The sequence below is a fragment of the Oncorhynchus masou genome, chromosome 31 (genome assembly GCF_036934945.1).
Source record: "Oncorhynchus masou masou isolate Uvic2021 chromosome 31, UVic_Omas_1.1, whole genome shotgun sequence".
Classification (NCBI taxonomy): domain Eukaryota; kingdom Metazoa; phylum Chordata; class Actinopteri; order Salmoniformes; family Salmonidae; genus Oncorhynchus; species Oncorhynchus masou.
This window is the reverse complement of record NC_088242.1, coordinates 60,027,963-60,047,910: the sequence shown is the minus strand read 5'-3', so window position 1 is coordinate 60,047,910 and position 19,948 is coordinate 60,027,963. Positions and strand designations below refer to the sequence as shown.

At 43.6% G+C, this 19,948-nt stretch overlaps 1 protein-coding gene across 10 annotated transcripts in view; it reads left to right on the top strand.

Moving 5' to 3' along the window:
* LOC135524212 (homeodomain-interacting protein kinase 2-like) overlaps positions 1-18,813 on the top strand; it is a 97,520-nt gene extending 78,707 nt beyond the window's left edge. For 3 of the 10 annotated variants that reach the window (XM_064951548.1, XM_064951546.1, XM_064951550.1), the window contains 11 exons: positions 345-523; positions 692-854; positions 3,905-4,127; positions 5,193-5,314; positions 8,331-8,461; positions 9,528-9,719; positions 10,661-10,999; positions 11,126-11,194; positions 11,506-11,777; positions 12,053-12,228; positions 12,339-18,813. In XM_064951548.1, the coding sequence (XP_064807620.1) occupies positions 345-523; positions 692-854; positions 3,905-4,127; positions 5,193-5,314; positions 8,331-8,461; positions 9,528-9,719; positions 10,661-10,999; positions 11,126-11,194; positions 11,506-11,777; positions 12,053-12,228; positions 12,339-12,842 (2,370 nt within the window). In that variant the 3' untranslated portion in view covers positions 12,843-18,813. The remainder of the gene's footprint in view (positions 1-344; positions 524-691; positions 855-3,904; positions 4,128-5,192; positions 5,315-8,330; positions 8,462-9,527; positions 9,720-10,660; positions 11,000-11,125; positions 11,195-11,505; positions 11,778-12,052; positions 12,229-12,338) is intronic. The other 7 variants (XR_010452917.1, XM_064951547.1, XM_064951552.1 and 4 more) reach the window with 7 other exon arrangements.
* Positions 18,814-19,948: the final 1,135 nt, after the last annotated feature.

Here is a 19,948-nt window from a genome sequence, read left to right as displayed (position 1 = left end):
ATTTAAACGTATGAGCTTAGTTAAATTATCTTACCCCATCTTACCCAAATATGAGCTTGTTTTACTCCTTTGTTTATCAACAAAATTATTGTAAACACACACTCTATAGCCTCAAAATATGGTTTAAAAATGTCATTTTTATGGTCAGTCATTGCATCCATAACTCTGTCTATGAATTTAAGAGCGGTTACATTTCTCCAACCCCATCCTTCAGCTGTTTACCATATCAATGTTTGGGTCAGGCTTTGTTATTGTTTGAACTGCAGATTGCCCCTTTAAGGTCTGAAAATGTCCCTCTGAAATGCTAATCGCTAATGCCTATTCTGTATGTTGTCTGTCTGCAGGTGAATATGACGGCAGATCTGGAGGGTAGTGACATGCTCGCGGAGAAGGCAGACAGGAGAGAGTTCATCGACTTGTTGACCAAGATGCTGACAATCGACGCGGACAAAAGGATCACCCCCATCGAGACCCTCAATCATCCCTTCATAACCATGACCCACCTCCTCCCCCACAGCACACAGTACGTCTATTCTAGAGATTCCACCCCGTATCTCATGGACATAGTTAGATAGTGAATAGATAACTGGGCAAAAAGTAGCCTAGTAACTGAACTAAATCGAAATGGGGCAGGCTCATACTCACATTTCCCCCCACCCCTCTCTCTCCCCTTCCCCCTCTCTCACTCCAGTGTCAAGTCCTGCTTCCAGAACATGGATATCTGTAAGCGTCGTGTGGGCATGTACGACACGGTCAACCAGAGCAAGACCCCCTTCATCACCCACGTGGCCCCCAGCACCTCGACCAACCTCACCATGACCTTCAACAACCAGCTCAACACTGTGCACAGCCAGGTACCTACTGTGCACCGTGTGGATGATTTTACTTCACATACTCCTCACAATTCATACAACCTCAGCTACTGTCGGTGGTGACCAGCACTGTCCATAACCAGGACATGTAGCAAGCTAATGCAGTAATGAAGCGTATGCACTACTACCCGTGTGCAATACACGCTGCAAACAATGTGTCATTAGGACGTCCCCGGGATGTAACGAAATGGCCTGTTAAAGTCGTCAGGACATTGTGTCGTGGTCCCCTGGAGGTTTTGTCTAGTCCCCAGTTTGTCCCTGCAAGATTGACTTTATCAAAACATTAGGAAATGTAGCTGGCGAAATTAGAAATTTGATGGCCATGCATTATTTTTGCAAAAAAAGACCTTGTAAGCTAATTTAATTATGTGTGGCTGCTAGCCAAATAGCGTTACACTTTTCTGATTAAAATGAAGTATCAAAAATAAAAATTTTGACAAATGTTTTATTTTGAGTGAAGGAAAACTATAGTTTCATGCCGCTGGTCACTACTGAAGCAAAAAAGAACACGGTTGACTTTCAATAAAAAACGCAGGTGGAATGGTCCTGAGAACGTCCTAATAAGGTCCTCACATGGTCCTCAGTGACGTCCTGAGAGCTTACAGGGAAGTAGACAAAGGTCCCCCAGAGAACTTTCCCTTGGGACTATCACACAATGTTCTTAGAACGTTGCGTCAAAACCCTTAAGGGACCTAATGGGAATGTCACCTAATATCATCAGGACGTCCCGTTTGCTGGGCAACCATTAGCTTGGTTCGAGTGTTTTTTCAGGCTAATACTTTACACAGCACAGTACGCACAATCAGCCCACATCTCTTTATTTGAAGGCCATGCATTGACCATTTGCAAGAAAACACTCCCTATAGTAGAACGCTAAAGGAGCATATTAAGGCCAAGAGAGCCAAGCTCGGTGTCTGTCTGTGCCTCAGGCTCATTGGGGACTGTCACAAACTGCTGAAGAGATACATGACAAACTTACACTTCCTGCTTGGCTTGCAGTTTAGCGCTTTTCAGGCCTTCAAAATCCCACCAGCGGGCTTCCTCTCCTCCTCCTGTTTCTCTTCCTTTTGCCTTTTGAGCTTCAGCATGTAGGGCTTTGTGGGGTGTATATGACTCTATACTGCTGACTTTTTGCTTCTGCTGGAATCATGAAATGGCTGCATACTTACATTTTTCAGATTGTGCTGAATTAGATTTGCAGCTCTCGTTTTTTTCTGGCAAACAGTGTTCTTTATCACTAAACATATTGACAGGCACAGAACCCACTCTGTGCAGGTCGAGGTAAAACCTAGACTGCGCTGTAATAAATAGCTTAACGCTCATTTTTCTACTTCGCCATCAGAGCAACTTTGGTTCTGTGTGGTATGAGCAGCGCTAAGTAAGTGATTTATGTAGCCGGAAAACATTGAAATGTCTTTGAGTTTTTTATTTGCAGGCTCTCTCTGTGTTGTGTATGATGAATGCCACACTTGCATATTGATTAACTCCTCTCCTCCGGTGCTCATCGAGCTTGCTAAAATGTGCAAAATGAAAAATGAATGTGCCGTCTCTGAATTTTCAACCACTCAGGCTTAATGAAAAGACGCTAATTAATCCGGGTGTTGTCGAACAAATAGTATTTGAGTTAAGACCTGAGCGCACTGGGTGTCTTTAAAAACATTTGTTCCTATCAAAGCTATCTTTAAGCCTTACTTAGGCTTCATTGATGATCTCCCCATGTCCAAGGTCGTATTGATTAGGCACCAAACAGAAGAAAACAGACTAAAACAGGGAGGGACTGCCTGAACTTGTCTATTAAGAACCCTCTTTTTTTGTTGTCCGTTGCAAACCGTTTTGTTACGGTATGCCCTAATGAATACGACCCAGGTTTACAGCAGTTCATGCAATTAGCAAGTGCCTGACATCTTTTGAAATATGTCTGCTCAAGGATAAAAATGTGGAGTCAAGATAGTGAAGCCGAGAGACAAAATGTCAGTTTGCCCAGCAACTACTCTGCTCATTATTAGACTTTGGCAACATTTGCATTTTAAGAGCATTGCATAAGACTCGATTCTGTCACTTAGGAATCCAGTTGGCTCTTTCAATGTTGACCCTTCACAGAGATAATTGCGTGTCTTGAGTACTGGGTCCAGGATTATTTGGGTCCGTTGAGACATATTGTTGTGTAGCCAGAGGGAGGACAAAGACACTGGGAGGAGAAAGGATTTGTCTTTTTGTCTCGTCTCTATATCACAGTCTCCTCTAACCTGGGTTTTATTCATTAGGCTCACTGTAGCAAAATGTAGCAAAACGTTTTGCAACGGAAAACAAAAACAAGTGCTTCTTATTGGACCAGCTCAGGTAGTCCCTCTTTGTTTCAGTCCAGTTTCATCTGTTTGGTGCCTTATGAATATAACCCAGATCAGTGTTTCTGTTTGGTTCCTATAGTGCTTCATTGAAGCCTCTTGAGTGTGTACATGTATGTGGATATTTAGTTGTGTACACAATACATTGAGAGAATCGCCATTGACGTGCATACTTGTGGCAGTTATAACAGTATGTGTGTATGTACATGTACAGTATGGACAAATCATCCTCTGTGGCTCAATGTATTGTTTATGTACAGTAATTATAGCACTATCAAATACTAGGTTGGTGATGGAAGTGATTTGTCATATTGATTCTCTCTTTCCATCACATACTCTATTTCTCTCTTTCTCTAGGTTCTCTCACTCGTTTCACTGAAATGCAACATGTACAGTACATTAAAGCTGATGGACACAGGCTGAGAAATATCACACTGATATTTATATTATTCAGAGAGATATTACAATGCCCTAATTTTGCCCTCTGTTTGAATGTATCACTAATGTACCATTAAGACATCCCAACGCATAATAAATAAATGACAATGATATTTTATGTCGCGATGAGTTATGATAGTATCCACCCCCCCCCCCAGCAACCCACCAACCTTCAGAACCTTTTGAGCTTACCACCGCCACCCAGCATTTCCTCATGGCTTTTTGTTTCCAATCCCATTATTACTTTAGGCCACCAACCTGGCTCCCTCCACCACCAGTGCCACCCTTTCCCTTGCCAACCCCGAAGTCTCCATCCTAAACTACCCATCGGCACTCTACCAGCCGTCCGCGGCCTCCATGGCTGCCGTGGCCCAAAGGAGCATGCCCCTGCAGCCTGGGGCCCCTCAACTCTGTCCTGCCCGGCCTGACCCCTTCCAGCAGGCCCTCATCGTGTGTCCACCAGGCTTCCAAGGTAAGAGATTAAACCAACACAGTGCATGCTGTGTAAAAAGGCCACAGATCTAGGATCAGCTTCCTCTATCCCTTAACTGCCTGTTCAGGGGCAGATTTGTACCTTGTCAGCTCGGGGGTTTGAACTTGCAACCTTCTGGTTACTAGTCCAACGCTCTAACCACTAGGCTACCGTGCCGCCCCGTCTGTAATGATGGATGGAACAGGTTTACTTTGAAAAAGCAACAGAAAGATAAAAGATTGTATACATAAATGCTAAATGAGTGAATTAAAATAGCCTCTATAAGCCTTTATATAGGAAACAGTGCTTGACTTGGGAAGGAGCTCACTGGTGCTGAGTACTGGCACCTCAAATGTTCTACTGCTTGAGCTCCTATTCGTCTTATAGAATATTAGCTCAAAGGAAATATAAACAGTACGGGCACCCAAAATGAGTAACGGCACCTATTTCAAACACTGCCTGTCAAAGGCTCAGTCAGTTTCAGTAGACTAGATCAGAACCAGGGAGTTTTGTTTTTCTCCTGAAGAGAGAAGGGCTTATCAAGCTGTGAGCAGGCACTGCACACCACTGGCTGTGTAGATTTTTTGTTCTGTAACTTCCACTGACCCCCCAAGGCCACGGCAGTCTTCATGTTGAAGAGATATGCTGTGATACATTTATGAGCTAATTAGTCATTTAAAAATGCATTTATCTATGATTGATGCTTTTGAACTACCGCTCTGGTCTAACCTCTGTTTATGAGGTTAATTTTGAATGAAACATTCTTTTTTGGGGGGGGGTTGGGGTTCCTGTGGAACAGCGGATAAGAATTTCCATTTCCTGTTTGCTCCACTCAACCAAGGGTTATATAGATATAATTTATGTTGTCATTACTGACTTCATGTTTTCAAGATGAATCAGTAATTGAGTACAGTATCCCTATAAACTAACAAACAGTTTTGAAATGAATGTTTTTTCTTTAACAATTTTGCCATCATTGCTTCTTCCAGGGTGCAGGCCTTTTTGTGTGACACGTAGAGTACTGTTGTTGTTGTTGACCTCATCTATGTTGTTGTGTGTCCTCAGGGCTGCAGGCTTCCCCGTCCAAGCACACAGGGTACTCTGTGCGGATGGAGAATGCCGTTCCTATAGTGACGCAGGCCCCCGGCGCCCAGCCGCTGCAGATCCAGACAGGCCTGTTGACACAGGTAGGGAGTAGTGACGCGGCCGTCGTCGTGGAGATCAGGGGGCCCACATATAGTCCCTTAATTGCATCTCTGAACTCATAATGATAGCTCATCTTTGTTCCCCTGTGGTGCACAATACACTGAACCTATTCTATTTACTGGGAGACATGAATGTCTCCCTAAACACACATATGGCTAAAAGGGTCTTTTGTATGCTTTTGTTGATGAAAGCTACTTTGGAAATGTCAGGCCATATCTCTGTATCCTTTACCTACATCAGTGTAACAGGCTAGCCTTTGATCAAGGCAGGGAGTCAGTCTGTGTGTTCTTGTGATCCTTCTGCCCCTGCTGGTAGCTGCTTTGCCTGAGTGAGTTAAACCCTGTTTCTAGTGTCCTCCCACCCTCCCTTTCTCCTGGAGGAAGAGGCTGCCATGGTTTGATGAACAAGAGGGAGAATTTGTATGTTCGCGTTCAGAGTTCTCACTAAAATCTTTAGCAGTGGAGCTGTAGTAGGTTTACCAGCTAATGTACAGTCGTTTGAAAGAACATACATACCCATGCATTATTCCTACAATAGACTATAAAGTTGTAAAGTGGAGCAGTAGGCCACCTCCCCCTCTGGTTTCTGGAAATTTCCATAAGCGCTTTAAAGTCCTAGGAGTAAGAAGGGTTCCCTTATCTCTTGTTAATCATGCAGTAGCCAACTAGCGAGGCTCTCTGTGCTGTGTAGAAGACTAATCTGTCAGATTCCAAATGATGATTAGCTTTAGGGCTGCTTCCAAGTCAGGCACTCTGGAATTATAGGCCTCAGAAGAGAGGGACAGATTAGGAAACGCTTGAGGGTTTTGAAGGGTTCGCTCAACTCCAAAAGGCTACAAAGGTCACCCTATACCCTATAGCATTAACTTCATTTATAGCATTAATTCAGAAAGACTGCCTCAAAAGAAGCTTTCATACAATATTTCTACAGTATATTCAATTCTACAGTACAAAGCATGCCGTTTGTACAGATCAGTAGCACATCCAATACGTAGAAGTACTGGATCTAAATCGCTCATTCCCTTTGCTCTGGGAGGTCTCTAGTGGGTGTGGGTCGGTTTAGCCTTCAGGCTTTTCTGCAGCCACAGCCCACCCTCGGCCCAGGTCGGGCTCAATCTCTCCGGGTGTCTGTAGAGCAGAGCTGAGGCTGGATGGTGGAGCTGTGAAGGAGGGCCCCAGGCAGGCAGCCAGGCAGGACCTTTATCTGGATCAGGAATGCAGAAAATTTGGAAACAATTGGGGAGTGAGAGCCAGGGCTTTCAGGGCCCTGAGGTGACAAAGGGTTTTTTCCTCGGGGAGAAGAGGTTGTTGTTGGGAGGTGGGGAACTAGCTAGCACCGCTGCTACTGGGGCGATGGGCCTGGGAAGAAAAGAAAAGGGCCTCTTAACCGGGTTAGGGGCAGACAGGCCGATTACACAACACAGACGCCCGGCGAGAGAGGAATGCATACTGCCAGGAATGGAGTGAGCAGGATGGATGAAGAGATAGAGGGGTGGAGAGAAGGCGATGGAAGTATTAGTGGCTCTTAATGTGTTCTGGCATGTTGATAAAAGGACTTGAGATGTGAATTTAACCATGGGATATGTAAAGGGGGTCTGCAAGTGGCTTAGGTTGTCTTCTATTGGCCGGGTTTTCGTGCTTTTCCATTGGCTGTGCCTTTATCCATCCACAGCCCGGTCATGCTTTGTTGACCTAAAGATGCCTCCCTCCCCCTTCACCCATGGACTGTTTTTGTTTGAAGTTAATCATCTCTCCCAACGTACCTCAGACAAAACAATTCCACTCCCACAAGCTCGTGGTCATACACTGTTCAACCTCACAATCATTTTTTAACAGTAGAGTTGAACAGTTACATTGTGCCAAGAAATGCGGACGACACCCGAAGAACAGACCTGGAGATGTATGCTTGGCACTCCGTATGAGCCCAGCCCAGATGTAGGCTGAAGTATTGAGTGCTTTGTCCTCTGTGCTGTGCTGTGTGCTGCAACACGTACCGATGCTGCCGAGGTAAATAGAATGTGCAAATGCTGATAAAGGAACAATTCATTAGAACCCCACATTAATGTGCTAATCAATAGAGCTGCATTAAACTATTAGGGCTGCAGACACACACACACACACACACACGCGCGAACACACACACGCTCGCACACACACACACACTCGACTCGTGGCATATTATGCCTGGAAACTCTCTGTGTGTTGCACCAGTAATACAAAAGCAGGTCCTTTCACAGCAACAATGTGAATTTAATTAAAAGCGGAACTGATTTGGATAATGCCAAACACTTCAGCACACACACAGGAACCAGGAGGGGAGAGGCAACACATCTTTATCAAACATCCAAAGTCCTATCTATGCTCTGTTGATGTGTGCTGTCTGCAAGGCCAGAGAATTCAACTGGTTTTGTATAAACAGCCTGACGCTGGCCAGTTGTTCTGCTTGTATCTGCAAACCTATTGGCTGTTTTGTGTTTTTACAGGGAGTCCTTATCTTTTGTTACACTTTAGCGCATTCAATTATTTTCTCTTGTTTTCCCTGTTGCTTTAATCTCTGGAATTAAAACAATGGGAGATAAAACAACCCATTTTTTTAGGATGTGTTCTTCCTACCTAAGACTGATTATAAACTGAGTGTTTAAACTTGGTGGACAAAACTACTCTAATTACGTTGGTAACCAGTTTATAATAGCAATAAGGAACCTCGGGGGTTTGTGATATATGGCCAATATACCACAGCTAAGGGCTGTATCCAGACACTCCACGTTGCGGCGTGTGTAAAAACAGCCTTTAGCCGTGGTATATTGGCCATATACCACACCCCCTCTGGCCTTATTGCTTAAGTATACCTCACATGGTTGAAGCGCAGGGTTAATTAGAGATATGATAGAATACGATATAGAATGGAAATAGTGTTCTATTTCATTCTGAGGCTGTCCAGAACTCTTCTTATTCTCCTCCTTCCTCTCTCCCCTGTCTTCTCCATCTCTCCCCCTAGCAGGCCTGGCCCAGTGGCACCCAGCAGATACTCCTACCCCCGGCCTGGCAGCAGCTTACCCACACCTCGGTCCAGCACGCCACCGTCATCCCAGACTCCATGATGGCCTCACAGCCCCTGGCTAACTGGAGGTAAAGAACATGCCTCCTCTTTATGTTGCACACTGTAAATTGTATACTTTTTGGCAATCCAGTGGCTTATAAGCACATGTGGGCTGGGCATCTGAAAAGATGCAAGACACTCCCATAACAAATCAATTGATCAAAACCTATACGACCAGAATAGTCATGAAACATTAGACTTGGTCTCACATACCAACAGTATAAGCCTGGCATATCTGTAAGTGAAGCCAAATGACAAAGGTACAGCAGTTTCATTGTAGCCTGCAATCCAATTTTATATCCTCCATTTCACCATGAGACAGAGTGTATCGCTTTGGATTCCAGGCTAGTTTCATTGACCAACTGTGTATTAAAGCCTGGTCAACAGCGAAAGTTTGGATGTTTACAAAGTGCAGAGAGGACAGCACAGCAGTGTCCTGATTGACAGAGGAGCATGGCCTTGTGACAGGCACTCAGAGGGCTGCTATGAATCACAGTCTATAAGTGAACAGCGAGGCTTTTATAAGAGCACATTTACCTCAGGGAGATGAGATGTATGCACATAAAAGGACATCATCCCAGGCCTGGCATGTCACATGGATCACATGTTAGATGGATGGTGCCTGCAGGAAGATAAGCAGGATGCAGGTATACGAGTGTGTTTGTGTGTGTGTGTAATTTAGCAGTGCCGTCTAAGGACAGGGTGTTGGCCAGACACGTCTCTCTCTCTCTCTCTCTCTCGCCACCCACAGCTCCATTATCCTCACAAAGATGATTGTGAAAGTGTCACACTTCTCTGCAGCGTTATCCCTCTACAGCTTCTGGTGTCAGCTCCGCATGCCCTCCCCTCTCTTCCGCTCTCTTTTCTCCCCTCTGTCTCATGTGGTGACTGCTGCCACCCACAGGCTCCTCTGGGAAATACACATGCTTTGTTTAAACTCTAGTCCCTCAAATGAAGCAGTATGTGCGTATGTGCTGTTATAGATATTTGCTTAGAGATTAAAATCGGCAAGTTCTCCATGACAATGTTTAAACTTAAACACATACACATAAAACACAGGTTCAGAGTAGTGATGAGACATATGTTGTGTTTCAGGAATTCTCACCAGCACAGCGGCCATTACAATCCCATCATGCAACAGCCGGCGCTGCTGTCTGGCCACGTCACCCTACCATCCAACCAGAACCAGCCTCTCAATGTGGGCGTGGCCCATGTGATGAGGCAACCGTTGACCAATAACAACAACTCTTCTTCCAAAAAGACCAAGCAGCATCAGATGACTGCCAGGTAAGCACAACAAGGACCTCCAACACAACTAGGACCTACCTCCTACACAACTAGGATCTCCTACACAACTAGGATCTCCTACACAACTCGTAGGATCTCAACTAGGATCTCATACACAACTAGGATCTCCTACACAACTAGGATCTCCTACACAACTAGGACCTCCAACACAACTAGGATCTCATACACAACTAGGATCTCCTACACAACTAGGATCTCCTACACAACTCGTTTTATCAACTAGGACCTCCTACACAACTAGGATCTCCTACACAACTAGGACCTCATACACAACTAGGATCTCCTACACAACTAGGATCTCCTACACAACTAGGACCTCCTACACAACTAGGATCTCCTACACAACTAGGACCTCCTACACAACTAGGATCTCCTACACAACTAGGATCTCCTACACAACTCGTTTTCTCAACTAGAACCTCCTACACAACTAGGATCTCCAACACAGCTAGGATCTCCTACACAACTCATTTTCTCAACTAGGATCTCCTACACAACTAGGATCTCCTACACAACTAGGATCTCCTACACAACTCGTTTTATCAACTAGGACCTCCTACACAACTAGGATCTCCTACACAACTAGGACCTCCAACACAACTAGGATCTCCTACACAACTAGTTTTCTCAACTAGGATATCTTTAGGTCTGAACACAAAACAGTCCGTGACTGGCCATCACCCGCAGTTGACCGGTGCTGCTGACTTTCAACCTTCAACCAATCAGAACACAAGGACGCTTTCCCCACGCGACGACAAAAGTGAAACTTAAGAAATGCTAATATTCTGCTGACCCTGGCCAGTGTCTTAAGTATTGTTATTATGTCCATACACAGGACCTTTTACATGTGTAAGAAGTATATAGTATGTAGTAGTTGTTAACCTAATAATGGCTCATCCTTCTCTCCTCTCTCCTGGCAGGAACGTGTCTGCATACGAGGTGTCCTCCTCCCAGGCAGTACTGTCCCCACAGCGCTCCAAGCGGGTGAAGGAGAACACCCCTCCACGCTGTGCTGTGCTCCAGAACCACGCCCCCTCCTCCAGCTCTGGCTGTGGACCCCCACAGGGTTGCGGAGGGTGGGGAGTGGGTGAAGCAGAGCAGGCTTCCAGCACCACCCAGGACCACCACCAGCACCACAACAGGCCGCGTCAGACCATCATCATCCCTGATACACCCAGCCCCGCTGTCAGTATAATCACCATCAGCAGTGACACGGACGAGGAGGATGATCACAAGCAGAGCAACACCAACCATACCAGGTACAAGTCAGCCATTTTGGGTCAGACATTACACGCGTGCAGAGATCTGGGAGCCAGGGTTTAATGCAAAACAGGAGGCCATGTTTAGTGTCATTACTGACAGAGTTGGGTTTGATTTCGTTTCAGTTCCAGACAATTCCACCCGGCACAGCCAGAAGTTGACTGGCCACCCATCAGAGCCTGGTTCCTCTCTAGGTTTCTTCCTCGGTTCTGGCCTTTCTAGAGAGTTTTTCCTAGCCACCGTGCTTCTACATCTGCGTTTCTCGCTATTTGTGGATTCTGTTTAGCACTTTGTGACATCTGCTGATGTAAAAAGGGCTTTATAAATATGTTTGATTGATTGAATTCTGTAATAAGATTGGACATGATTGGCATAAGGGCATTTATCAGTGAATTGATCTGAATTCACAAGTTATTATGGAATCGACACAAACATTGGTCAGTAGCTTAGTAGGCTGATGAGTACTATATGTAGCATTAAATAGAGTGCATCCTCCTCCTTGCAGCTTGTCCAAGCATAGGAAGAACGTCATCAGCTGTGTGACGGTACACGACTCCCCCGACTCGGACCTGTCCAGTAACAACAGTCCCTATGCCGTAGAGTCCAGGCTGGCCAATAACAACGGCTACCATGACTCCAAGACGACCTTGCTGGACAACTACAGCAACGGCAACAACCCCCGCACCATCATCATCCCCCCTCTGAAGAGCCAGTCCAGCGAGGTGCTGAGCGAGTGTGAGCGCCTGATGCCAGGTATCTACACAGATATCTACACAGGTACCTACACAGATCCGCACACCCATGTAGACAAGGAGGGATGGTCGATACTCATCTAGAGTCTACTATATACTGTAAAGATAGCTTTTTATTTGAGTTGAATATGGTCATTATTATCATTGTCGGTACTCCAGTTTACCCATTCGCTAAGTCCCGCCCCATTGGTTACTGTTGCTACCTTGGTCAACAATTGGGTGTTTTGTGTTTGTATACTGTACTTGTGTTATTTTCTTGACCTGGATTGACCTCTTTACCTTGTCCCATTTACACTTCAGATGCAATGAATCATCAGAATTCGGCGTATAAATTCAAAACCTCCAACGGCGTGGGCATGATGTCTGGCAACAACCACCTTTCGGGGGGTATGGCTTACCGACAGCAGCGCTCGGGGCCACACCCCTTCCAGCAGCAGCAGCCTCTCAATCTCAGCCAGGTATGGAGAGAGAGCCAAGTAAGAACCCATCTAAATGACCTCGTATCATTTACCGTGTAGAAAGTTTGTCTCTGACAGACTAGAATTTGGATTGCACTGACTCCATCCTCGTGTCTCTCCCTCTCAAGGCCCAGCAGCACATGGTAGCTGAGAGGAATGGAGGCCACCGGCGCCAGCAGGCTTACATCACCCCAACCATCGCAGCCCAGGCCCCCTACTCCTTCCAGCACCACAACAGCCCCTCTCACACTGCCAACGTGCACACCCACCTGGCTGCCACCCACCTGTCTGCCACCCACCTGGCTGCCACCCACCTGCCCGGCCAGCCTCACCTCTACACCTACACCGCCGCGCCCGTCGCCCTGGGCTCCACAGGCACCGTGGCCCACCTGGTGGCAACTCAGGGCTCGGCCCGCCACACGGTCCAACATGCCACATACCACACACCGGGCATCGTCCACCAGGTGCCTGTCAGCATGGGGCACGGTGTGCTGCCCTCGCCCACCCTCCACCACAGCCAGTACCAGGCCCAGTTTACCCACCAGACGTACATCAGCGCCTCGCCTGCCTCCACTGTCTACACTGGATACCCACTGAGCCCCACCAAGGTGAACCAGTACCCTTACCTCTAGAGCCAAGCCAACACACTGGAGACCCAGAACCCCCCCCCCTCCCCCCAACCCCAGCACTACTGATGCTGCTCACCCCATGTCCTCCCTCCCTATCCCTACTCCACGGACAGAGAGATAGAGAGACATGCATTCTTTATGAAACTGTCACGTTTAACTTGAAGATATAACGACAGAGAGGAAAAGGGAAATACACAGCCCCTCTAAGGGTAAGGAGGTGTGAATTTTTTTCTCCAAAAGGGCCAGTTTTGCTTTGTTTTCTCTCTTGGTTTTATTTTATTTTTCTCATTCTTTTACAGCAAGGTCTTCGTGACAGGCGTTTGAGAGAGATGGAGGGTTTCTGTTCTTCTAACACAGCTTTTTGTTTTGTCTTCTCCTCTTGAATTGGGGGTCCCTCTCTGGATGTTGGAATTCCCAATGTGAGAATTCCCATGAGGATTTGGGAATGAAGGTGAAATACGGAAACCTGCTGCTCTTCAAAGAATTAAAAAAATAACGATGGCCTTGAACTGTCTTAAACATTTCCAAATCATTCAAGGTGTGGGAGAGAGAACGAAGCACCCTCCTTCTCCAACAGACAACCGGAGTCAGGAATCTTCTGGAAATATAACCAACAAAAGACAAAAAAAACATTAAATGTATTTATAGCTATTTTCCCTTCGATTTTTCGTTCTCACCTTTTTGAGGAGACTTATGTTATAGGTATAGGAGTCTTAGCCGGGCCCTGTTTTTAGAATGTAGCAGTCTGCACCCAGATTCTTTTATCAAGAGCTTTTTCTGATACCAATAGAATTGATTTGTTTCTCTTTTTTCCAATGTGATTGCACAAAGTGGTTATAATAACATAGGCATGTACAACGTGATTATCTGTGTGTGCGTGTGCTACTGTCAGCCATGTGTGTGTAGTCCACCTCCTCTTGCACATTTGTGCTATAATTCTCTGAATCCTCCGCAGTCTTAGGTGTGACCATTGTTCCCTCGTAGTGCCTTACAGATAGAACCACACAGTTTATGTCGCTGGAACCTTGAGAACCAACAGACGAGCTGGAACTGGTTCCTTGGTTTGACATGTTATTGTCGGGGCAGTTTTGATTTCTCTTCCAGGTGTAGGCTTAGCCCCGAGCTCTGTTTCCTATCCTTATGACAGTATACTTCAGAGGTCAGAGTTCATATTTGCCTGACCTTTGGCTTTTTTTGTTAAGTGTGCATGAGTTTAACTTGCTTAGGGTACTGAACCAAAGTTGTTAGATCAATCCTCGTCACGTTGTGTGCTGGGTATTAATGTTAATATGTGTACAGTACAAGCCTTTCTCACCGTGATATCCATACATACGATGGCTTAGGTTCAAGATGTCTTACTTTGTTTTTACATCACATAAGGAATTGGTTCAGAGGAATGATAGAACAGAGAAGTATTAGCACAAGGATCCATTTTGGGGAAATGGAAAATGCAGAAATACAATAATGTGACTGTCAAAAACATGTATGTGATGAGTTCAACATAGGGCGAGGGTGACAGAGTCCAGAGTTCGACAAAAAAATAGCAAAGGCCTGATGGGAAGTTGTGGTTGCTGTGGCTGAGATCCCGAGAAGGCCAGTGAGAGAGAGTCTGGTTGGTTGCAGTGGGGAAGCAGAGTATTGAGGGCTGGTGAGAGGGGTTGCTGGGTAGGAGTCAGACCTGGACTCAAATAATATTTGAAATCTTTCAAATACATTGAACATTTGTTTTAGCCAGCCTGGATTGCCAGATGGGCTATGTTTGCAGTTTAGCAAGTATTACTTCCATTGCGCCAGGCAAACTCAGGCAAGCCCAGCTAAAGTGTTTGAAATGATTCCTAATAGTATTTAAACCCAGATCTGAGTAAGTGAGGGGCTACTAGAAAGATTTGGGTTGGGATGGGTAGGAACTGAGGATGGCAGAGTGGTAGTGTGGCATTCCTCATGTTAATTGGACTAAAAGAATTAGCATGTTGGCACTGAGCAGGTTGGTAGGAACAGTGGGTAGGAGTTACATTGGCTCCATGGATGCAGACCTAACTCTGATACAAGTTGTTGTGTTGTTGTTGTCTTGCAAAGATAAATGGAAGTGATTTAGTCTCTTCTGCTCTGAGGGTTGTGTCGCACCTCTCAGCAGAGAGCGAGAGACTGGAACGGAACAGAAATGCTACAGTGTACACCTGGAAGGTCTTCCTATGAAATGGGCTTCATTTGTTAACACTATCTCTGTTTTGTCTTTGGAATGTGTTCACAGACACCACACCACCAGAAAGGGATACCAGATATGTAGTAAGAGAACTGATTGGCCTATTGCTTCTATGTGTTTGCTACTTAATTTAACATCCGTTTCATTTGTCTTAGCCAATGATATATGAATAATCTCTCTGTTATATGTTATACTGTCCTCATTAAGTGGGCACATCAGAACTGCTTGTGGTTTTAGGAAGAGCCTTCCCCCTTATCCCTTCATATCATGCCATAGTACTTGCATTTGAAGTGATTGTTTTATTTTTATGTTACTATTGAACTTTTGAAATGGCTGTAGGTACAGTATATATTGTGTTATTTTACAGATAGTTGCAATCAAGTGTTTTGATGATTTGTTATTCGGCTCATTTCTATTTTGATTTGTAACTGGGAGTTGCTGTACGTTGATGCTAAGTATTCCTAGGAGGGTGTGTATACCTGTGTAAAGTGTTCAGGCACCGTTGACAATAATAAGGTTGTGAAGTTGATGATGATCCATTGGGGCCCTTATAGGTACTGTAGGTCATTTAGCCTTGAGGGGGGCCGACCCAGGTTCCTCAAACCAAACCTAAAACAACAGCATCTTGGTACTTCACCAATATGCCAACGCGCTCCCTCCAACCGGCTCCACCATGCAAGCCTTGGGTTCCTGGCAGTCAAAGATGTGGTGTAGAGATACCGTGCCGTAGGTACACATTGCTGGTTGCATCATTTCCTTTCTGTTCTGTGTTGTACCTTTGTTTGTATGTTTTTGTTCCTTTCCATAAGGCCTGTGGGCCTAAGCACACACATAAGAGAGATGCTTTTCCACACGAGAGTTTGGCGCCTCCATAAAGGGGTAGACTACTGAAACATTCCACTGCAGAGAGAATCCGACATCCATACTCCACACCCAACAGCCCCTACAGCTCTCTGCTCATTTGTCATTTGTACTGTACATCATCAACATGTTGAATTTCTTTGGTGGGAAAAACAAAAGTCCACAAATGACAAGTGAGATGTGCGCACATATAGTACTGTAGAAATGCATACAGTATGTGCACAACACACACATATGAGTGATTAGAGTTGCCACAATATCTGCTTATGGTTGAGCTATTTTGAAGGAGTTTACTGTCAATTGCAGTCCACCATTCTCAAACATCTATGATTTGAACAATGTATTATTTGATATCTGTCACTTGTTTCCCCCTAAATGTAAAAATGGAATTCTTCGAATTGTTTTATATAAGTGTTTTTTTACGTTGTTAAAGTTGTATTTTAGCTTTATTAATGTTGTAAGCAAATGAATTTTTTAAAAACAAAAACATGTTATAAGTTAGTGTGCCATGGAATGACCTATAGAGTGAAATGAATAAAAAAATATATATCAATAATACCTTTAAAATAATGGTCACGAGCACAACATGAATGTAATATGTGACCTGCTTCATCTGAAATGCTTTAAATATTTCTGCTTGAGTGACCATTAGTTAAAGTAAAGATTTGATTTCTACATTATTTGTTGCCATGCAAGATGCAATAAGTCTGTGATTCCAGCAAAAACAACTTGAGTCAGCATAAATTCATTTGAAAAAGTCAACATTTTTATTCCGATATGGGGTTTTCAAATATGATATATTCGATTTCATTCTATTTTTTTTCTCCATGTATAATCTAAATTTAGCAAATTACGAGAAGCCCTTTGAATCTTACGCTCAATTTTCTTTCAACGTACTTGCTATATTTTGAATGAGAACATGTATTTGAATGTGTAAAATATGTTAGTATCGTGCTACTTTGTTTAACATGCGTTATGTGTTTTTATTAAGGAAAATATTAATCAGAAATGTGAGCATCAACATAGATCCAGTGACCTTACAATTACCAAAATGTGCTTCTTTAGAGTGTCAAGAAATTATTGTGGTAATGAAGTTGCTTTACTTTGAAACATTGTCTCTCCCCTGCTACTGTAGCCATTTCAATGTTAGAATACTGCCTTCCAAATAACTGAACGATATCATCAGAGCTTTAAGATGTGGTTTCAATGAAAGAGAGCTGTGTAAAGCGGCCTCTTTGTGAAGCCTGGTATTTTTACAGCTTTGTTCTTGAAATACTCTCGCTACACAAGAAGCACTCAGCTTCCAACTTTTCCCACAGTGTGTTTGCGAGTACTCTTCCTGGAGTTTTGTTTGAAGTTATTGCGAAACATTCCTGAAGGCATGGCACACATTTCCAGTTAGTCCTCTCAGGCCAAACCCATCTGAAGTGACTGGAATCATTTTAACACCTTACTAGACAAGAATAATAATCTTACACCCACTACACTCCTTTGAAACGTTTTGCAATCATTTCATTGGAGCTTTGCATAGCACATTCTCCCAAAGAAGCAGGGAGGTGGGAGAAGTACTTATTTTAGGATAATTTAGGTTATATACATGATAGAAACTCCATAAACCAGTAACAACACATTCTTAAAGCCCTTCTGTATGAGAGTTGGTCTGTGTGTGTTTGTCAAGGGAATCACCTCCTTCATTGTTTTTTTCTTTGGTGATTCAGGCTGAATTGGTTAAGGGTTTGATGCTGTCCGTAATGGAATAGATCAAGTGTTATCATTTGGCCAGTTTTTGTACACATGTACTTGAGAACCAAAATGTATTTTATGATTTCTTTTTCTTCTCAACTCTTCCTAAAGACATGTCAGAGGTCTCTTTTTTGATTATGGACGAACAGGTTGAAACAATTTGGTTTAGAACGTTTATTCTTTAGCTAGTTCTTTCCAGCTCAAATTGTAAATAAGCATTGTAGTAAAGTCCTTCAGAGGATGGGTTCTTGCCTAATGAATTCCCATAGATAAAGCCCAACACGAACCTTATTTCTCCACAGTTGACAGCGGTACAAGAGATGAGACGTAGCAGTAAAGCGCTGTAACTGTCATACTGTAGCCATTTTGCAGTCATCTTGATCGTGATTTTGTACTTGCACAACAGCATTCTACAAAGTCTCAAGACCTAAAAAGCATCAAACCCTGACCCCGTTGTGTGTCCATTGCTATATGGTTTGTTAATGATGTTCAAATCTCATAAGTTGTCGTTCAGGCTATTGTGTGCTGCAGTATTTCCTAGTATACTTCTTTGTTAATTGTCTCTCATGACGTTTATCAGGGATTTAATGAGAAGTGTTTGTTGACTCCTTGTTTCAATCTGTTCATGTATCGTTCTATCTACCCTGTTCCTTAGACTAATATTACTGAGTATGTTATGAGAATGGATATTTTACTGGCTTTATAGAATGTTTAAATATAATAATGAGAATAAGAAGAATGATTCATTAAACTCTTAACAAGTTGAGTAATTGGCTATTAAGCGCTTGTGTTACCATTTAAGATGTTGTGTGCTTCTCTTAATCATTTTCGTTGTAGAAAAATTGAGTGAATTTATAATAGGCTTCGAAAAACTAATGATAGCATTGTACATTTACAGGAGGATTTTAACCGACAACTTTGTCATAGAAAAAAAAAGTGATTTAAATTGTCCTCTTTACTAACTGTAGGGTGAAAAGGGGCTGGCGTTGTGGTGAACTATGTTCTAGCTTGTTATTCACTGTCACTTTTGATCATTTCTTCGGTCTCCGAGGTGAATCGAGTTATTCATGAGAATTTGTATGCTCACATATGCATATTGTATATGTGTAGAAATGTAATCACACTTTGTCTTGGATTTACATTAAACTGTTAAGTCACGGCACCAGTCTCCTGTGTCATAGCAGTATCATTATTTTTTAATCTGGTGTGTGTGTGTGTGTGTGTGTGTGTGTGTGTGTGTGTGTGTGTGTGTGTGTGTGTGTGTGTGTGTGTGTGTGTGTGTGTGTGTGTGTGTGTGTGTGTGTGTGTGTGTGTGTGTGTGTGTGTGTGTGTGTGTGTGTGGAATAGCAGATAGCAATAGCAGATAGAAATACAGTTTATCAACGTGGCAAATTGATGGATGGTTTTGACAGACAAAAGGATATGCCCCTGAAGAAACCTGAAAGTCATCGCACTGAAGGTGAAGTCCAGTTAGTTGATGGTTGATGTTTCCCTGCAATTGGAGTCAAATACATGAATAAATCACTCATTTCTTCTGTGTTTTATGCCAAATTACTCTTGTATTTTTTTGTTGTGGGTACAATCAACTTTACCCTATAAACTCTATAACTCTAGAAAATATTTAACTAGCTCTGTAGATTGATTCAGTATCAGAGGTACAGTCAACCAGACTGAGCTCAGTTGCAAATCAATCATTGATGTAAATGTTCTACTGAACATTTTATGCCACTAGATGGCAACCATTAACCATATTTTATTGTTGTGCTACTTCATTATGGTCAAATCATTTTTTTCCTCTATTTGCATATTTAACTCAAAGTGTTTAATAGTCTTGTCTATATTTGTTGACATGCGCTGTTTCTTATAAAATCACAATATCCCAGCCTATAAGTGGTCTGTCTATTGATTTTACTAACAAATATTCGAGGTAGGGAAAATAATGTATTGTATACATCTACATTTGAGCAATTTAGCAGACGCCCTTACCTTCAATGACAATGCTTTAAGGAAAATAAAAGGTCAACATTTTCTGTATGATGTAGTTCAGAATTGAATCCTTCAGTCTGTGTCTGTCTACCCATTTCATTTGATCCCATGCAGATCGCTCAAGGGCTTGGGTGCGTCGCGACGTTGCGGTGAAACCACAGACGCCAACAGAGATGGACAACCCTTCAGGACCACTGAATTGGACAACCGAATGACCTATTTGAAGGACTGCCCCTGCAGCCAATGGCCGTGGGACCTGACAGAATAGACATTGAATATGGGTTCAGGGGGAGGAGTTATTGCAATCCTCATGACG